We start from the raw sequence: 13,202 nt of genomic DNA, 5'->3' as shown, positions 1-13,202 counted from the left end.
GATGTATGATGCCATATAGCAATATATAAAATAAATCTATGTAATGAAAATTGTATTGGACACCCCATTAAATATTCAGTTGCTTACTAAGAAATGATCTGAAATTGATGTTTATTGTCATTTATTATGGAAAATGAAATCATTTAATTACACTTAAACAAGAACTAATGTTATCTTACTTATTTAAAAAAAATACATTAACTAAAATGTGTTTTCTCACTGAGGGAAAAGTCGGGACACCCTACCCCCTTTAGCAACATAGGTGGTGGCTAAAGGAGGCTAAATTTGTGGGGGCAATAGTTTTCTAATCAACAGATTGTCCCATCTGACCAGTGGATCTCTGCAGCTCCTCCAGAGTTACCATGGGTCCCTTAGCCAGGTTTAGGTTGACCATCACGTCGTATCGTGTTTTGGGAAGTTTTCTGTTGGTTCATACTCTTCCACTTTTAGATAATGGAGTCAACACTGAAGTGTGTTTCTGTAAGGTGGGGATTTTGCTGTTTGTTATGCTCTTTAATAAACTTCTTAAGAGAACAGCTGTGTTTATTTTGAAATTAAAGTACACACAGCTAACACTCTATTTGCTGATGAGGTGATGTCTGAAAGCAGAAGTTCGCATTGGATTTTATTAATACGTTTTAAAGTAAAGAGGGCTAAGGACAAATGCATACTTTCCAGATTTTCATTGGTAAAAAAAAAGAAAACCAATTTTGCTTTCAGTTAGTTGCATGCTATGCACTACTTTGTGTTGTTCTGTTGTGTTAAATCATCTAAGTTTGTGGCTGTTAAAAAGTAGTGTGAATACATTTGCACAGCCCTTTATGTGTTCATGCAGCACTTGAAAATAAACAATGACTCCTCAATCGGTTTGGGCATTATTTTTAATTTAATCCTCTATGTCTTATATCACAAAGAAAGTCTTTAAAAATGCAGACTAGAATTTCTGTATATAAACTGTACACAAAAAGCAAGGCACTGTGTTTTTTCTCTTTACGTTACAGCTCGCCTCTCGGTCATTTAGCTTAGCCAGAGTCTCTTTGCAGCGTAACAAAGTCAATTAGGAGTCATCTATAGGGCCTGGCAGCGTTTGTTTTTCCCTGCAACACCCAATGTTTGTCTTTACAAGGGTACAAAGTCACAAAGTTGCATACACACAGATTTACAGCAAGAAACATTGGTCACACAAACATATATACAGTCGCACGCACACACACAGCCACGACATGGCACTCTGACAACAGGCGTCTAAGGTTTTTTCTTCCTCACGTGGCGACTTCAGTGCTGGGAAGAGAATTTAAAGACCACATATGAATCACAGCGAGGAGTTTTTCTTGCTCATAAACCTCATGGATTTATTTCTGTTTAATACTGACAAAACTGAGGAGCACAACACTCGTCTTCGGTCTAATCCTTTATTTTGGATTTTCTGAAATATTTTCTGGTATTCCTGTCTCAATCATTCATTCTTCCACATCTTCACTTGCCATCTTCTATAAAAAAAAAAAAGTGCTTAAAACAGTCCTTTGGCCTTCTTTAGGTTCACTTGCTTCCACCCTGGGAGACATTCGTAGTCCTCTCTAGTCATTTCCAAAGCTTTCTGCAGATGGAGAGAGAGAAATAGGTGCTTCAGTACATAACAACCTTCAGTTCTGCTGTAAGTGAAGCACTATGGGTGTCCTGCAGCAGATACAGGCCACAGGCACTTGTTGCGATGACTGAATAAACTCTACATGACATTAAAACATCTTGTAAAACGATTACTTGTTATTTGTTTTGCCTCTAATGCTGAAAATCTCTTAAATGTATGATTTTATTTGGAAATGCACTGTATCAGAAACTAGCAGGAAAAGCACCAAGATGGCTTTGCAAAGATTTTAAACCACCCTTTTAATACTTTCTTGCAATCTTTTTAAGTGATCTTGATCAATAGTTTACCAGTTTTGTCTGAACATCTCTCTTTTTTAGGGGGCAAATGTGCCACAATCAAATAAAGAAATCCACACAATATGTTGTATAACTAAGCTGAAAACAAATGCACTGAATAAATAACACAATTTAAAATCTATTTTAATCTATTCAATTCATTTAAAATAATAAATGAATGAATAAATGTGCAGCAGTGTACCATGAAGTAATTTATAATGCCCATGTGGCTTGTCACAGACTGTAACATCTGATTGGTTAAACTACCCAACAAGCCTAATGCAGATCAATCATTATTATTTATTTATATATTTATTTATTGTTCATCTCAGTAACAGCATTGTTAGTCCTGCCTACTGATTTTAATGGGCAGGACCAACGGATGACGGATAAAAAAAATTCATGATCTGCCGCAACAGGGGACAAAAAATATATTTGATTGCCATTTGTTTTGTAAGTAAAATAAATATTGGCAGTAACTGCATTTTCATGTAACTATTATCTATAAATGTAGGTATTTAATGAAACATTAAAATCACTCTCTAATGGTTTATCTAGTTCATTGATTGGTGGCTCTTTTGGCCCTCAATAATACCCGACCATGAAATAGTTTGCATGCTTGAATAATTTGCTTATGGTAAAGAATGGTACATTTAAAAAGGAGTAGGAAGAATTACGTATACTTATTTAATCACACCCTTATTTTACAAGTCATTTATTTAACGGTATTATTTAAATATTGTATTTCATAAAGATTTTGTTTTTATACTCCTTTTTAAGTGATTTATATGTGTATATTGCTTCTATTCCACACATTTGAATCCCTTAAAGACGTCAACGAAGACACTGACGACAAACAAAGTGTTGGATCTGAAACAATGATCCACAACAGACAAAAAGTGTCTAAAGGTTCTGCTTTAAATAAGAATCCAGCAAAGACCTGAAGCCGGAGATGAAGGGTACGCATTTCTGTGCTTTATGTGCTTCACTTGTTGGTGAGAAACTGACCTGCGGAGTTCAAACGCTGACACACTCAGCACACAGACATCACTCTGATAAGAAATTGCATGCATTCATTCTGTTGGTTTTAATGTCTTTATTTTGTGCTCCACAAACAGAAAGTGAGTCAAATTGCGGTGCAGCGAATGGTGAGTCATTAAAGTGTATTTTTGCTCTGAGACAGAAGAACGTCAGGTGAGAGTGGTTTCTGTGTAAAGAGAACAACAGGAGTGCCGGTAAGTTGGACAGATGAACTACAGCTGCACAAATAACGTCAATTTTGTTGGGAAAACGCAGTCTCTGGTGTGTAAAATACTAGGGACTTCGTGAATAAATGTCTATAAATATATTGATGACTTAAACTAACTTTTATGGTTCTTTATGTCACTTGTGGCCTTTATTTTTTGTTTTTTTTCCCTGAAAGCAGGCATACAGGAACTGAGATGCAAGATAAGCAGCAAATGTCACTGGGGCCGGGACTAAGGCCTCCAAACATGGGTTGAGCGCTCTACCACGCTCTACCACTGTGCCACGAGCCGTGCCCTAGTTTTTCATAATCTTATATATAAAGGTTACTCTTTTGTTTGTGAAAATCCTTAAACAATAGGTGTGTCTATGCTTTATTTGCTATCTAAACCACAGCCAGATGTAAAGCATTGTCTAAAAAACACACAGAAACAAAAAACAGCGAAACAGAGCTTTTTTGGATTTTAAATAAATTTGGATTCATGTGAGTGCTTCTGTCTCTGACTCAGAAGCCCAGACAATAATTGCCGTGGCGGTTCTCGACCACATTTACCAGGGGGCCAGTGTTTTTTCATGGTGGGCATAGGCCAAAAGAATGAATCAAAAAATAAATTAGTATATTAAGTGAGCCACATAGCCACTTGTAGGTTGCAGACCCCTGATCTAGCAGATGAAAACTCTGATCCTATCTTAATAGTAATATTTATTGTTAAAGTAAAACTTTAAACGTAAAAAAGTAAACTGGTCCATAATCAGTTATGGTTTCTGTGCCAGGACATATTATCATAACAAACTGATTTAGTATTATGTTTTCAGTACAGGGGCCATAACAGGAGCCAGGACCAGTTCTACAGGGGCACTGGCCCCTGTTGACCTCTGTCTCGAACCGCCCATGAATGATTGAGTATCACGAAACAGGTTGTAATTTGACAAATGAAATTTAAATATTAATTGATGTACAAAGTCAATTATTTCCAGAAATTCTGACTTTGTTTATATGATAAAATAAACAAAGTCTGGAAAGTCAGCCATATTTTTTTTTATAGATGCAGTGTCAGTTATACTTATTTTTTGTCTCATTATGATCGGTTTATTTTGCTATGTGGCCACTTTAGAGGCCAAGTTTGAGAGGGCTGACATTTTATATCTATTTGTGGTCATTTTTAGTCACACTTTGGTGGATTTCCCATAAGTCAAAATGACTGACATTTTTTGACAGATATTATATATACTCACTTGCAGACCACTCTAACTTTCTTATTTCTCCTTCAGGAACAGGATCTTTCCACATTTTTTTCCCGTGTGTCATTTCATGTTTGTCATCCACTATATGAATAGGCTGAGATGGTGTGCCTTCAGCAACTGAAGCTGATTTAAGTAAATGCCTATCAGAACTCAGGACGATCATTTCTGACGTAATGTGCAGCCGAGCGTGACTTTTTGTCCTCAAGTAGAAATGCACTCAAGCGGCAGGAGTGATCTTACACATCTACTGTGGGTTAAAGAGAGGAACAGAATGCAGACATGCAGAAAGTCCTCAGTCTAAAGAATCATGTGAGCTCTTCTTACCTGAATCCACCTATATCTTAGTCTGTGAAGTGAAAGTTAGATGAAGTCAGGTGGACCACATGTTGGTGTCCATGTTGGCTTTGAAATACAGCATTTCTTGGTAAAGTATATGGTCATTTAGATTATTTCATTACAATTTTTCATAGGAACACCACGAGATAAAATTATAAAAAACCATTTCAGTTAAGAAGATGTTTTACTTTGTTGAGACACTTCAGGTTTTATGGAATATATCAAATGTAAAGACAAATACATGGATTCTATTAATTATAGAATCATTTAGCTTAGTTCCAGTATAAAAAACAGGTTTTGTTATCATTTTTCATGTCCTATTAAATAAACCTAGAATGAAACTAACTGACAGATTGTGAGAGTCTGGTTTTGGTGCGTTGACAGACCTCAAAGTCCGTGTCAGAAAGGTAGATCTCCAGGCGGAGCGGGTCGACTCCCTCTGGCAGTGGCCGGGCCTGCAGCTGAGCCAGAGGGTAGATGTTCTGACAGAATCTGGCCAAAACGTCCTCCACCAGGATGATCTGGTTACACACCTCTGCCTCCTATAAGCACCACAGAAAATATGTCAGGGAACCAGTCACTAAAAAGGGGAAAATAACTTTGCCAGTTACTCTGATACCCCTAAATGAAATGCATGCCACTGTTCTAAAACTTTCACTTATAAAAACAAATTTTCACAGTCATGGATGCTATGTTTTAGTTTATAACATAAAATTCCCAGAAAATATATTGAAGCTTGGGGTTGTGACGTGAGAAATTGTGAAAAGTTCAAGGGGTATAAACACTTTTACAAAGCACTAGACATTTCTGATCTCACATTCAAATGTTGGCCCTTCATATGTTTTACATGTTTTTTTAGTCTTACTCTTTCTGTGATTTCAGCAACATCCTCTCTGTGCTCCCAGCTGGGAAACATGTTAGTGAAGGTGAGCGGCTCCAGACCTGCGTGGATCAAATACGACTTCTGAGGCTTCTTCTCATTCTTCTCTGTAGGAAAAACATCAGAAAAACGGTGATCCAAAGTTAACTGCTGAGAAAAATCCAGTTTTTCATAATCAAATAATCCGCTGACACTGAAATTGATTACATTATGGAAGTAAAACACCAGCAAACTCTCTCAGAATGATCATTATGCAAAGAATGTCTCCTCACCTTTGCAGTACAGCAGCACAGTCTCCATTGCACACTTCCTGTCTGCATCCCAGCGGATGCGGGCCGAGCCGGTGCTCTCGCTGTCCTGAGGCCACCAGCCCTGCCACAAGTACACCTCATGGAAGTTGTCCACCAGAAACAAAGCTTTGCAAGAGAGACAAACACAGTCAACCAAAGAAAGTGTGCATGCAGACTAGAATCTGTGTGGTTCTTGTAAATTAGGCAAGATTATTGTTTCCTAAATTATCCGAAGAAAAGAGACTGCTTAAGTCACAGAATCTACTTTTAAAGAGGGTAAAAATGGTTCCATCTCTTACAAGATGAGGAAAAAATAACCTTACAGGATCCAGAACCTAAACAGTTTTGATTCCTCTGCTTGTGTTGTTGCACACACGCTAAATTAAATTGGACCTAGAATGTAAATTTCACTAGCATCAGTGTCAAAAAAGCAGACAGCTTGCCACATATGTACAATGGCTACTATTAAAAGAGAAGTAAAGGTAAAACTAGTTTATTCCTCTGTAAGGTAAACAACCTGCACCCTCTGCAAATGTGCAGATAAATTAAAATAAAGAAATCCTGCTGGTTGTGTCCTGGTCTCACCAGGTTGGAGAGTGTTGTACAGGTCTTCCTGCAGGAACGGCAGCGAGCTGACCAGATCTGGAGCTCTGGACAGGTGGAAGAACTCTGTTGCTACAAATTCTCCAGATGTGCTGCAAAGCTGGAAGAGCCGTGGAGTGAAGTTGAATTTACCCGGATCTGATGACACAAAACAGGATTTATTATTGTGCGTTATTCTTACATATTTACTGCACTAATTTGTTTATATAAGTTCTTGTCCTATTTAACAGACACAATGTTAAAATATTAAAACTCCTGGATACAAATCAAGTAGATATAATAAAACTAAAACAAGCAGATACAGTAGTGGTGCACCTTGAAGCATGCAGTCATAAGCTTTCCTGTCTTTCCTCCCCAGCGCTTCCCAAAAGCCCGGAGGTTCGACTCCTTCATCGCACTCATGGATGGTCACTTTGCTGCTGCTGTGAAGACCTGCTTCCAGAGGACACCTAAAAAGCAGCCAAACATGAACTGGATTTAAAGATTGTGCATGTGTACTCAATGAACTCCAAAAAATCTTCAACAGGAAACAGCAAAGATTTTCTTAAACATTCCAAAAAATCCTCCTACTGTTCCTTGATTTTAAGCGCGGCTCTGCTCCCAACGCTGCGAGTGTGCAGCTGAGACTTGCAGCCGTGCCACAGATAGATGAGGGCTTTGTTAATGTTGAGCAGGATCATGGAGGCTCTGGAGCGCAGACTGCTGCAGTGACATGCCACCTCCAGCAGGTGGCCCTCCACCGGCACCTCACCTCTCACGCAGTACAGACGCCACTCACCTGGGTATAAAGTTGACATGTAATTAACTCACATTACTTTCATAATATGGTATTATACCCCTTGCTGATTTTATTTTAATTTATGTTTTTTTTTTCTTTCTTTAGGCAGTTACATTCAGACCCCTTGAACTTTTCATATGTTGGCACATTATAACCAAAAAATCATATGCATTTTATTGGAATTACTTTGTGATAAATACAAAGAATCCTTCATTTTTTATGACAAATGTAATGCATAATTATAAAATGGAAGGAAAATAATTAATGATTTAACAAAATAAAAATTTAGTAACGTTTGGTATGCATTTATTTTCATTCCCTTCTACTCTGATACATTTCAATAAAATCTAGTGCAACAGATTGCCTACAGAAGTCACCTAATTAGTAACTAGAGTCCACCTGTCTGTAATTAATCTCAGTATAAATCCAACTGTTCTGTGAAGGCCTCTGAGGTTTTTGGAGAACATTAGTGAACAAACAGCATCAAGAAGACACAGGAACACAGCAGACAGACCAGGCAGAAGGTTAAGACGTTTAAAGCAACATCCCAAGCTTTGAACAGCTCACAGAGCACAGTTCAGTCAATCATACCACAAGATGGCCCTCCATTTAAACTGGAAAGCATAGCATTAAGCGTCTAAGAGGGCCTTGGCAACTCTGGAGGAATTTTTTCCATCATAAATTTACCTAAACATAAGTGTAACGGGAAAATCAACGCAGTTGAAAGAAAACCAGAAGAAGCCTCATTTGCAGTTTGCCACCAAATAGGGGACACCAAAGTTAGACTTTTTGATATTTATGCAAAAGGCTCTACATCACTGTAGCACACCATCCCTACTGTTTAACACGGTCATGAACGTGGAAAACCTCAAGGGGTATGAATATTTTTGCAAACCACTGGATGTAAATAAAACATATAGATGCGAAAAAACATTTACTCTGAGTGTTCTCCTCCTCCTCCTCCCTCTTGCCAGCGTGGATGATCATCCCGCCATTAAAGCACTGCAGGAAACATGGTGGCTCCTTTCCCTGCTGTACCTGGACCTGAAACACACAGAAGTTAAAGTCAATGAGGTTTTACTCGCAGCTGGCACCAATGTGCATTTCAAACCAAAATCTGTTTAGGATCCAAAACCAGCCAATGATTGCATGTTGACCCCTGACATATAAGGAGCTAGGACTCTACCTGAGCACCTCTCTCCTCATCCAGTTCAACCGTCATCAGTGCTGATGTCCCCTTCTCGCTGACGGTAGAGTTCCTGCCCTGCCAGAAGAAATAGCAGCATTTCTCCTTCCCTGGCCCACTGCTCCTTGCTTCAGGGTTCAGCCTTCGACCCACTGGGACACATATGAGAACATGTCAACAAGTCCTGCTGATTTAACTGGTCATTGCTTTAACTGCAGAGACTGACCGGAGGTGTTAACCATGAACTTCCATTTGACCACATAGGCGTCCCCCTCATGGAACTGGCCGATGCTCAGGCGGGGCAGACGGCTGTAGTCGAACTCCAGGATGTGCCAAACGTCCACAGATGCAGTGCTGATCTCCTGCAGCCTCATGTGGTCCTCCGTCTCCACGGGGCCGTAGCCACGGCCCACGCTCACCCCGTCCAAAATGGTGCAAACTGGCGACTGGAGGAGAGGCAGCATCAGGGAGGTGTCGTAAGGTCGACACTGGCGTCCAGGGGCCTCCTGAGAGGAAGGTAACAAGGAGAATTTTTAATATTAGCAATTTAGAGAATCCAGCAGCCAGACAACTTTTTGATGTTTTATAACGATTCTGGCATCAGATCTTTCATTCTTGTGTGACACAAAACCAGAAATTCACACCTTCTGCTCAGTTATAAACTCAATCCCTTCTTTCAGGGTTGGAGACTTAATTTCAGTCCAGTCAATGAACTTCTCTTTGAACAAGATGGTCTCATTGTGCTCAGTGAGTCTGCCAAATATGGCCCAGTCAGGACGGCCCTGGCCCTTCCTATAGGACAAAAACAGAGCAGACATGAAAAACTTCAGTCCCACACTGACCTCAAACTGAAAACAACAAACTACAACAGCTGTAAAGGAATATATACAATTTCAAGCAGATTCGATCCTCTATGGAGGACACCCATGACCCACCTATTATAACTGTTCTGGCAGCACTGAGCCAACATTTTAATAAAAACACTGAAAGGGTCAAGAAATACTCCAAATATTTCCAGCCGATACATACTGTGTTTGGTACTACCTTCATTATTCAAAGATCAGATTTCTAACATTGTTCAGAAGCCACGCTCACCTTGGCCAGTCATTAACATATGGAAGATGTTGCTTTTGGGCAACACCCTGATGTTTTAAAGTCATTTCTGCAAATTAAAGCTCTCCCCACTATAGCAACCCTCTATCGCACCCACTGGAGTTAAATGTTTACTAAATTGGGTACACTGCCTCAGGATCATGTTTCTGGATATGAATTTCATCAAGATATCTCTTCTTATATGAAACATCTGTTATTTGGGTTGATTTGCGCGACAAACTTTTTAAATAGCTATGAATCAAACTTTATATGTTGGTGCCTTTCTTATCTCTAAAAAATATATGCAAATGTCTTTATATATGCAAAAAGTTTTAATATTTATTTCTTCATAAAATAAAATAAAAGGGACAATTACAGGGGTTGGACAATGAAACTGAAACACCTGGTTTTAGACCACAATAATTTATTAGTATGGTGTAGGGCCTCCTTTTGCGGCCAATACAGCGTCAATTCGTCTTGGGAATGACATATACAAGTCCTGCACAGTGGTCAGAGGGATTTTAAGCCATTCTTCTTGCAGGATAGTGGCCAGGTCACTACGTGATCCTGGTGGAGGAAAACGTTTCCTGACTCGCTCCTCCAAAACACCCCAAAGTGGCTCAATAATATTTAGATCTGGTGACTGTGCAGGCCATGGGAGATGTTCAACTTCACTTTCATGTTCATCAAACCAATCTTTCACCAGTCTTGCTGTGTGTATTGGTGCATTGTCATCCTGATACACGGCACCGCTTTCAGGATACAATGTTTGAACCATTGGATGCACATGGTCCTCAAGAATGGTTCGGTAGTCCTTGGCAGTGACACGCCCATCTAGCACAAGTATTGGGCCAAGAGAATGCCATGATATGGCAGCCCAAACCATCACTGATCCACCCCCATGCTTCACTCTGGGTATGCAACAGTCTGGGTGGTACACTTCTTTGGGGCTTCTCCACACCGTAACTCTCCTGGATGTGGGGAAAACAGTAAAGGTGGACTCATCAGAGAACAAGACATGTTTCACATTGTCCACAGCCCAAGATTTGCGCTCCTTGCACCATTGAAACCGACGTTTGGCATTGGCATGAGTGACCAAAGGTTTGGCTATAGCAGCCCGGCCGTGTATATTGACCCTGTGGAGCTCCCGACGGACAGTTCTGGTGGAAACAGGAGAGTTGAGGTGCACATTTAATTCTGCCGTGATTTGGGCAGCCGTGGTTTTATGTTTTTTGGATACAATCCGGGTTAGCACCCGAACATCCCTTTCAGACAGCTTCCTCTTGCATCCACAGTTGATCCTGTTGGATGTGGTTCGTCCTTCTTGGTGGTATGCTGACATTACCCTGGATACCGTGGCTCTTGATACATCACAAAGACTTGCTGTCTTGGTCACAGATGCGCCAGCAAGACGTGCACCAACAATTTGTCCTCTTTTGAACTCTGGTATGTCACCCATAATGTTGTGTGCATTTCAATATTTTGAGCAAAACTTTGCTCTTACCCTGCTAATTGAACCTTCACACTCTGCTCTTACTGGTGCAATGTGCAATCAATGAAGACTGGCTACCAGGCTGGTCCAATATAGCCATGAAACCTCCCACACTAAAATGATAGGTGTTTCAGTTTCATTGTCCAACCCCTGTACATGCTAGATGTGTTGCAGCCCTAATTAGCACCCTCTAACCTGGGGATGAGTGTGTTACAGCCTCCGGGGTCTAGAGGGTTGATGTCGCAGCAGCTGTAGTCAAACGTCCCGTTCCACAGGTGTTTGACGAGCTGAAAGGCCACCTTCCTCTGTGCTAGAGTCACCTCTTTGCCGTGCCACACGTACACCTCGCTGCCAAAGTCAAACACCAACACCTGCAGCACACAGAGTGAACAAAAACAGTCTAGTAAACTAATCCTCTGCAGCTGCTTTGTGGTTTAATAAATGCAATGCAACCTGTACACACAAACTCAAATTCACAGGAACGTTGATGTTTACACTCTGCTACATGAACATTTTACTTAATTAAATCTGCAAGACATGCAAAGCAAATTAAGAGCTCCTTTTAAAATATTTTGCATACAGAACAGAAAGTTCAATTCAACAAAATAAAAAATAAACTCAAAATAGATATCTATTTTAGCCAGTGAACTGATTTCAGCAGTGATGCATAATGACATCTGTAGTTAAGACACTTATTCAAACACATCTGACATTAAAATTCTTGTAAAGATGTTGACATTTAATTACCCGTTCAAAGATTGTTCTAAAAGAAATGCAAAAGTAGTCTGCAGGGTTCCAGCTTTTCTTTTTTAAGTACAGTAAACTATTTTACATTAACCTATAATTCACGCCTGTGATGCACTAACCAGAGGTTGCCAACCTTTATATGTGTAGAATGTAAAAAGCGTGTTTAAACAATTTATTATTAGAAAACATTTTTTTCTTCTTTTTTCCCATTCTTATCCAGACCTGGATAATACTAAAAGCCTATTCCAGGAGCCCAAGTGCTTGCATCTTAATTATAGACAACTCTGGATCAACAGAACTTTACAATTCATGTCCCACATGCTGTCATAAACCAATGTGTTATTGTTGTCTTGTTTAAAGAGAAATGTTAGAATTTAATGAGGCTGCACATGTCAGTTTACCTCCTTAGATGCAAGCAGGGAGGTGTGAGGAATCTTCCCCCACTCCTCATCATCAGGAACCAGTTTGTCGTCTACTAGTCTAAAGATACAGTTGGTTTCCACAATGCCACTCTCAAAGCGCTCATCCTCCTCTGGTGGACCTGCAGCTATGGGACAGTTAGAGATAATGCAGATGTATAATCACGTGATTTAAAAAGAAACATTTGGTATTAATGCTCCTGCCTGAAGTCTTACATTTGTAAGGCATTTGTCCACCCAGGATTGTCCAGAACTCCTGTGCATCAGAACCCTGTGTATCAACAGATTCATTGATAGTTTGCACCTGACTTGCTCTGCAGCCCATGTCCTTCTGTGTATGGATGAAAGTGGCCAAGTCCATCGCCTGCACACAGACAGACACAGAAAAGCTCAAAACATCAGATTTTTAATGGTGCACATGTAATTTCCAAAGCACTGTATATTTTCCTAAAAATTCTAATAACAACTGAAGGAGTTTGACCTTTTTATTTCTATGGTGAGGAAAAAAAGCGCCACTGAATCTAAAAACAAACTAATTTACTAGGAAAGGACTTGAGTGACAATTGTGAAGCATAATGCAGTGAAAATGCTGTTGATCATCTGGAAACACACTAATGAAAGTGTTCATAAGACGAGTAGAATGAAGTGGAATGAAGGTGAGATCCAGAATCACTGATGAATACTTTTGTTTAAATGTGAACATTCCCAAGCAGACAGATGAAGAATACTTACTTTAGCTTTCTCAATCACATTTGAGAACTCTCCTATCCAGACAAAGCAGTGCTCCGGTGTGACCAGCACGAAACTGTCCCCACTGTTCAAAGAAGAGGCTCTGGGCTCCACTAATCTGGTCTGAACATGACGGCGACCTGCAAACAACAGAATCAACATATTCAATACACATATTGACCCAATTAATGGTGCATTTATTTTAATTTTATGATGTTCAAACATTTGGTTTTTGGC

At 39.8% G+C, this 13,202-nt stretch overlaps 1 protein-coding gene across 10 annotated transcripts in view; it reads right to left on the bottom strand.

Annotated features, from left to right (window-relative positions):
* Positions 1-863: 863 nt before the first annotated feature.
* The window catches only part of svilb (supervillin b), a 64,339-nt gene continuing 52,000 nt past the window's right edge, over positions 864-13,202 (bottom strand). For 9 of the 10 annotated variants that reach the window (XM_047367148.1, XM_047367139.1, XM_047367142.1 and 6 more), the window contains 15 exons: positions 12,969-13,105; positions 12,453-12,600; positions 12,219-12,364; positions 11,266-11,441; positions 9,131-9,278; positions 8,713-8,992; positions 8,487-8,638; positions 8,239-8,344; positions 7,093-7,300; positions 6,838-6,971; positions 6,505-6,660; positions 5,902-6,045; positions 5,615-5,736; positions 5,136-5,291; positions 864-1,597 (listed from right to left, as the gene is read on the bottom strand). In XM_047367148.1, the coding sequence (XP_047223104.1) occupies positions 1,511-1,597; positions 5,136-5,291; positions 5,615-5,736; positions 5,902-6,045; positions 6,505-6,660; positions 6,838-6,971; positions 7,093-7,300; positions 8,239-8,344; positions 8,487-8,638; positions 8,713-8,992; positions 9,131-9,278; positions 11,266-11,441; positions 12,219-12,364; positions 12,453-12,600; positions 12,969-13,105 (2,300 nt within the window). In that variant the 3' untranslated portion in view covers positions 864-1,510. Of the gene's footprint in view, positions 1,598-4,737; positions 4,760-5,135; positions 5,292-5,614; positions 5,737-5,901; positions 6,046-6,504; positions 6,661-6,837; positions 6,972-7,092; positions 7,301-8,238; positions 8,345-8,486; positions 8,639-8,712; positions 8,993-9,130; positions 9,279-11,265; positions 11,442-12,218; positions 12,365-12,452; positions 12,601-12,968; positions 13,106-13,202 lie in introns of all 10 variants that reach the window. The other variant, XM_047367141.1, reaches the window with a different exon arrangement.

This window comes from Girardinichthys multiradiatus, chromosome 6 (assembly GCF_021462225.1).
Source record: "Girardinichthys multiradiatus isolate DD_20200921_A chromosome 6, DD_fGirMul_XY1, whole genome shotgun sequence".
Lineage (NCBI taxonomy): Eukaryota > Metazoa > Chordata > Actinopteri > Cyprinodontiformes > Goodeidae > Girardinichthys > Girardinichthys multiradiatus.
The sequence above is the reverse complement of the archived record's forward strand: the minus strand, read 5'-3'. Positions and strand labels throughout refer to the sequence as shown.